Raw genomic sequence first — 6,800 nt, 5'->3', positions numbered from 1 at the left:
GGTCGCGGCGCGGCGTTGGGGCGCTGGGGGTGCGAAAAGCAGGGGGTGGGCTCAGGCGCCTGGACGTGGAGGGCGGTGGAGGGGCCGGGAGCGGGGTCAAGTACTCCAGGGGCGGCGCCAGCAGCTCCTCCGGCGCCGGGGCCGCGGGGCTTACGCAGGAGGTGGGCGGGGGTATGGAGAAGAGCTCCGTGAAGTTGGGCACCGAGTCGCTGATGAACGTCACGTTCCCGTAGACGTGTTCCGGGAAGGTCTTGTCTGCGGATTGGCTTCCTCCGGGGCCTGGGGCTCCGGCCGAGGCGATCTGCGACGTGCGCACGTGGTACGGGAAGTTCTTGTTGGCCGCCGAAGGGCGTGTCATGATCTGGGGCGAAGGGCAGGCGCAGGTTGGAGAAGGACTGTCCAGGCCTCAGGCTGCCTCCATAAACATGAGGCCCTGAGGATTCCCCTTCACTTGACATCCCCGCTTCCCTGAAACCCTTCAACTGGATTAGGCGCCTCCTCTGAGCTCTCGCAGTACCCTGGCCTCTAACCTTTCCCGTCCATCACAACTCTTGCTACTCGGCCGATGCTTCCTCCATCAGAGCCCTGGTCAGCCAGTTGTCACTGGATGGTTAAGCTTCGGCACCCTACTCTGTCTAGTGTGATAGCTACTAGTCATATGTGGCTACTTAAGTTCAAATTAATCAAAATTAAACTGAAACTTCCATTTCTCAGTCACACTAGCCACATTTAAGCGCGCAACAGCCGCATGTGGTTAGCAGCTATCGTGTGGGACAGCACAGATTGTAGAATATTTTCATAAACACAGGAAGTTCAACTGGACAGCAACTGACAGACTCCAGAATGTTAGCTCCAGGAGGGCAGGTACTCGACTGTTCTCTTCCCTGCTGAATCCCCAATACCTTTAGAACAGTGCCTGACACACACAAGCTCTCAAGAAATATTGGTTGAATGCAGAGATGTCTCCTGAATTAGCTGGCAGGCCATGAGGGCAGGGACCGGGTGTGACCCTAGCACTGCAACACGGGAGCCCAGCACAGTCCCTCTAAGGTAGTTGCTGAATAAGTGAACAAGGAGCTGAAACCGAAGAACAGTAGAGTGCCAGAGGTGGAGCTGTGCTGAGCTAACACGCGCATTTTTAGGAAGGAAACTGGTTGAAGGTTAAGTATAACAGAAAGGGCACCCCACCTCCCAGCCCCACAGCTCACTGAGTGTGGGATCTGGGACACATTGACTAAACCCCCAGGGCCTCACTGCAGAAAAGGGGTTACAGTGCCTACTTGGAAAGATGAAGAGAGGGTGGAAATGAAAACCACTGGTGCAGAGCCTGGCACATGGTGGGTTCTCAGCATTTCTCCTCTCTCTGTCTCTTTGTGACTTCCTGGAACAGAGCCTCCAGAGGGACTGTCCCGGGAAAGTGAGTCTGTACCTAAGGTTCTAGGGTAGAACATGCGGGACCTGGCCCCCTCCGTCAGTGGCCCAGTATATTCCCTGCAAAGAATACATGGTGGACCCCTTGCGTCAGGAGGCGGGGTCTTCAGCAATGCCTATTTCCCTGTGTGATTCCTTCTTATGCCAGATCTTGTGGTCTGCTGGAGAAGGATTGGGTTCAAAGTCCCCCTGCCCCCCACCACCAAAGGCCATGGAGCCTGGCAGGTCACCTCCCTTCTCTGGGCTTTAGCTTCCCCTCTCTGTATAGTGGGTTCAGTGACAGTTATCCATCCTGTCTGGGGTTGCTCTGCCATTTAAACAAGAGGACGAAATAAATGCACGTGAGTGTTCCCAACATGAAACAGAGGCTGGTTTGAGACAGGTGTCCATTGAATGGTGGATGGATGGGTGGATGGATGGATGGATGGATGGATAGATGGATAGAAGAACTGTCAGCCAGAAGGCCAGATAGGATGTAAACCAAGGCAAAGAAGAGGTTTGGTGCTCAAACCCTCTGCTGCCGTTCAGATTTAGGCCCCCTGAAGCCCCAGCCTGACCCAGCCCAGTTGCTTCTTCCTGTGATAGAGCAGCAGAGATGGAAGAATGGGGGGCGGGGAGAGACCAAGGGGCTTAGGGAAGGCAGTGGGGATACAGAAGGGAAGAGCGAGAGTCTAGGGACACAGGGTCAGGATGGAAATGGGGAGGGGGGCAAAGAAAGAGGGTGGGGTTGGGGGAAGAGGCCAGGACACAGAAGTGGGAGAGAGGAATAGAAGAGGGTGGACTCTGGGGGATACAGTGGAATAGCCTGTCAGAACCCAGCAGGCTCTCAGTAAGTGTCTATTGAATGACTAAAGGGATGAAGTGAAGGAAATGGATCAAGAGCTCAGAACAGAAGGTTCAGGCAGCTCAGGCGTGGAGAGCCTCATGCATCCTCCACCCATTGGTTTCCCATCCCCAACTGGATGCCCAGCCTCACCAGGAACACGCCGTGGGCATACAAATGGATCCCCAGCTGGATGCCATTGACAATCTTCTCCCGGGCCCACTTGGGGATCCCAAAGTTGGCGATCAGGGCCATGACCGGAACTGCAAAGAACCTGAAGGGGAGGTATTGGGTCTGTAGAGTCACTGGCCCTGCCTTCCACCCCACCCCATGGCCCCAAATACCCTGCTATGCACACACATAGGTCCCGAGTGGGTCCCAAACTGGAGGGAAGCCAGTGTGACCTTCAGAAGCCAGAGGTTAAAAGGAGACAGGAATCCCACTGGCATGGGAAATTTGGGAGGGGGGGCAAGGAGTAGGTTGAATTTAACTCAGTTCTATCCCACCCCAATCCTGGCACCTGATAGGAAATCTATAGATGTTTGATGAATGAATTAACATATGATAAAAACAATTAAAGACTTACTGCATGCCAGACCTGTTTCTAAGCATTTCACATATATATGCTCATCTAACTCTCACAGTGACTCTATAAGGCAGGTACAACTTCCAGCCCCATTAAACAGGTGAGGAAACCGAGGCAGAGAGAATTTAATTGACTTGTATAAGGTCACACAGTTTACAAGCTTTAGAACTGGGTCTAAACCCAGGCAATCTGGCTTAGAATCCATCTACTTTACTGCTGTGTTATGTTGAATAAAAAATATCACAACTAGCTTTTATTGGACATTTACTATGTGCCGGACTCGAAGCCCTCATCTGTTGCCCTATGCATACTCAAGATAACCCTTTGCAGGAGATACCCCTGACAACCTTTCTTTATGCGCAAGTAACCTGAGGCACTCTTTTTTTCACTATGGGAAAGTAATTATTTCCAGGTTACAAAGTGAGTAAGTGGCAGACTCTGGTGACAGCTGCCTAACTTGAAAGCCCGTCTGCCTCCAAGAGGAGGGTTTGAGTTGGGAAGAGCCATTTCTGAGAAGCCAGGGAAGGCAGGGACAGGTTGGGGCCCCAGCACGTCTCACCAGAGGGTGTAGGCAGCAAAGAAGGGCACATAAAAGGGCTGCTTCTCTGGGAAGTGGCGCAAGGAGATGAGCACGGCATAGCAGAACCACACGTAAGCTGCCACCTGTAGCCCGATGAGCCCGTAGCCCGCTGGCGACTCATACGTGTACAGTACCTGGCCCGGGTCAAAGAACTGGACCCAAGGGAGAAGGCTGGTCATAGCCCTGGCCTCCAACCCTCCACACAGGGACCCCAGACCCCACCCTCAGGTACCCAAGGGGCAGAGGTACTTGGTCAGGACAGAGGCAGCAGGAGAATGAGTGATAGAGATGAAAGCATATAGAAGTAGAGAGAGAGGGCGAAAAGATAGAGAATATATCTGCTACCATGGGCCCGACACAGGGGGCTAAACAGCACCATGTGTAAGCTTTTCCATTTGCATCAACTTGATGAAATAGGTCTTATTTTCACCCCACTTCACAGAAGGGGAAACTGAAGCTAAGCAGGAAGACTTTCGGCCAAAGTCAAGGTGATATAAAGCCTTAGAGAAGTCCCCTGGGGTAGGTAAGATCCTCCTAATTTTACAGAAGAGGAAACAGGCCCAGAGAGGGGGGCCATCAGCCAAGGTTAGCCAGCTGGGAAGTGGGAGAACCAGAGCGGAATCCAGGTCTGTGTGACTCCCGAACTTAATCACGACACTGAGCATTAAATGTGACAGACAGTGAGAGACAGAGGGAGGAGGAAGAGAGCTACTCTGAGATGGTGAAGAGGGGAGGAATGCACTTAGACAGATGGGAAGGCGGAAAACCACAGAGTGGGAGAGAGAGAGCCAGGAAGAGCGCGATGTGGGGAAGGGCTAGCAGACAGGTGGAAGAGGCCACCAAAAGCTTTGAAGGGCGAGGAGGATGGGGCAGAGCCTGAGCAGTGGCAGGCAGGACTCACCTTGGCCTCATAGATGAGCAGCACCACGTGGGTGAGGGTGTACAGGGTCATGTAGACAGACAACTTCACCGAGCCCGAGTGGCTGATGCGGCCCCTGGCGGCAGGCCGTGAGGGGGGACAGCAGGGGTGGGGGCCGTCAAGAGAGGAGGGGGCAGCCACCCCCCCAGCCCAATCTCTGCCCTGCTCCCTAGCCCAGCCACCACCCGCCCGACAGTGGTCCCTCCCGCCCCAGCCTGGGCACCGTGTCACCGTGAATCCCTTCCCCAGAAGGATGAGCATCAGCAGGAAGATGAGGAAGCTGGAGGAGAAGAGCAGCTTGGCTGGTAGGAGGGAGGAGAGGGCAGCTCAGACACAGGGCTCAAATTGCAGAGGAGCCCCGGCACCCTCCCGGGTCCACTTCATTCTCACCCAAGATCTTCAGACTCTCATTGCTAATGCCATCAGTGGCATATTGGCCCCAGTAGATGCAGAAGAACAGGAGGCTCAGGACTGAGGGGAGGATGGGCAGAGAGAGGAAAGGACAGAAAGCAGCTTTAGGGCATCACTGTTCCCTAACACTATGATCCAGATGACCAAAACCCTTTCTTCACCCCCATCAGGATTCTAGACGCTTTATTCTCACTGACCTCCTAGGAAACTCTGGAGTCCAGGCCCCAGACCCCTCCTCCCTCTGACCCAGGAGTCCAGGCCCCCAGCCCCTCCTCTCCCAGGGCCCAGGAGTCCAGGTCCCCAGCCCCTCCTTGCTTAGGCCCAGGTATGTGAGCCCTAAGGCCCTCCTCCCACAGAACTCAAATTGCAATACTCTAAAGCTCACCCTCCACTCCTGCTGCAGCCATGAACATCTTATAAGTCGTGTGGAGCAACTGACGACCCTTCAGCAAATCTGGAAGGAGGGTAGGGGAAGGCTGTACACAGCAGGAAGGGAGAGCAGCTCATCTCCTCCAACCTTGTTTCCCCTCCCCCATCTCTCCCCCACACCCCATGTGCTGGACTCACATCCAAAGTAACAGGAGAGGAAGAAGATGAGGATGAAGACGAGAAGGAAAGTCACATCTGTCTCCAGGATCCCTGCCAATTTGGTGGAAGGAGGAAACCATGCAGTCAGGATGGGTGTCCCTCAACAGGCTCCCAGCTCTGGGCTCCCACAAAAGATCCTGGATCCCCATATGCTCACCAAACTCATCAGCAGAGAAATGCCGTGTCCAGAAGGACTTGCCATTGGTGAGGACCATCTCATACTCCAGCTGCAGCCCATCTCCCTGTGGGGAGTGTGGAGGCCTAAGGGGGGCCCTGGGCAGGGAGGGGGTCGGCAGGAAGGCAAGGAGGAGAAGGCAGGCCCCGGTCGCCGGCCCAGCCCCTTACCCCACACTTGCTGAGTGCAATGTACCACCACCTTTCACGCACTGAGCGGAAGCTGCGGCCGCTAGAGCAGCTCAGGTAGCGTATTCCCTCCTCTGACACCACCTGGGGAGGAGCAAGAAGGCTGAAGCCTGCCTGTGCCTCCCCCTGGCCCTTGACCTCCAGCACCTGCCCATTCCCCCAGACTGGGCCCATACCTGACAGCCTGACCAGGCATACTGGGTGGTGAGGTTGATGACCTGGTTGTTCTCTGGCCTGATCACTGACTCCTTGGCCAGGCAGTCCTAGGGGAGGCAGGGCCATGGTCACTCCGTGGCTAGCTTCGACCTTACCCCTCTTCCCCTACACCCTCCTCACAGACTTCACCTTGTCCCCTGCCTTGTACACGGCTGGCCACTGGGATGGGTCGTCGAAATAGAGGAGGATGTTCTGACAGCACTTGGCCTGCAGACCCAAAGATTTGGGGGGTTGGGGGAGCATAGGGAGCTGGGGTAACCCTTGCCTTGGGAAGCCAAGGGAGCATCCAGCCTTAGCATGGTGAGTGCTTGGGGAAGGCTCACCTCAGGGTATCGGAAACGGAAGTCCAGTCGGCCGTAATCCGAGAGGAAGCAAAATCTCGTCAGGAACACCCAGTCCTGGAAAAGGGGCCCACTCAGACCCTCTTCTGAGTCCCTTGAGAACTCTCGACTCCACAGACACCCCCCCAAATTTTCTTCCCTACCCTGGAATACCTGGTTTCCCAAGAAGCATAAGGGGACCAAGTCACCTCCAAAATTCTTCTGTGATCCTTTCACCTTGGTTCCAGGATTCCTCCTTCAGATGCCCCCACCCCCAAGTTTCTTCGCCTCCTTTCAAACACTTCTCCCATTTGCCAGGTGCCTGAGAAGGACCCTGGAGGGCCAGATCCCCATCCTGGACACCTTGCATCAGGGATACCGTCCCACTGGCTTTCCTCTAATTATCCACACACGCCCTCACGGTGGTCTCAGAGACCATCAGGTGCTGGGGAGTATTCCAAACGGCCCTCTCCTGGTCCTGAACAGGAGTGTGAACTCAGGCTCAATGCGCAGTGAAAAGTGCTGTCCCTTCAGCACCACCTGGGTGTCCCCCACCCCCACCC

At 55.0% G+C, this 6,800-nt stretch overlaps 1 protein-coding gene across 1 annotated transcript in view; it reads right to left on the bottom strand.

The window, feature by feature from the left end:
- TMEM145 (transmembrane protein 145) overlaps positions 1-6,676 on the bottom strand; it is a 7,689-nt gene extending 1,013 nt beyond the window's left edge. The window contains exons 1-14 of the mRNA XM_024768298.1: positions 6,659-6,676; positions 6,241-6,315; positions 6,047-6,124; positions 5,878-5,964; positions 5,684-5,785; positions 5,496-5,580; positions 5,318-5,389; positions 5,136-5,204; positions 4,730-4,810; positions 4,563-4,641; positions 4,322-4,415; positions 3,400-3,572; positions 2,408-2,528; positions 155-361 (exon numbers count right to left, since the gene is read on the bottom strand). Coding sequence (XP_024624066.1) covers positions 155-361; positions 2,408-2,528; positions 3,400-3,572; positions 4,322-4,415; positions 4,563-4,641; positions 4,730-4,810; positions 5,136-5,204; positions 5,318-5,389; positions 5,496-5,580; positions 5,684-5,785; positions 5,878-5,964; positions 6,047-6,124; positions 6,241-6,315; positions 6,659-6,676 — 1,341 coding nt within the window. The remainder of the gene's footprint in view (positions 1-154; positions 362-2,407; positions 2,529-3,399; positions 3,573-4,321; positions 4,416-4,562; positions 4,642-4,729; positions 4,811-5,135; positions 5,205-5,317; positions 5,390-5,495; positions 5,581-5,683; positions 5,786-5,877; positions 5,965-6,046; positions 6,125-6,240; positions 6,316-6,658) is intronic.
- Between the last annotated feature and the right edge of the window lie 124 nt (positions 6,677-6,800).

Source organism: Neophocaena asiaeorientalis, unplaced genomic scaffold (assembly GCF_003031525.2).
Source record: "Neophocaena asiaeorientalis asiaeorientalis breed wild unplaced genomic scaffold, Neophocaena_asiaeorientalis_V1.1 scaffold629, whole genome shotgun sequence".
Taxonomy (NCBI): Eukaryota; Metazoa; Chordata; class Mammalia; order Artiodactyla; family Phocoenidae; genus Neophocaena; species Neophocaena asiaeorientalis.
Note: the sequence above shows the minus strand (reverse complement) of the source record. Positions and strands in the feature narration are given on the sequence as shown.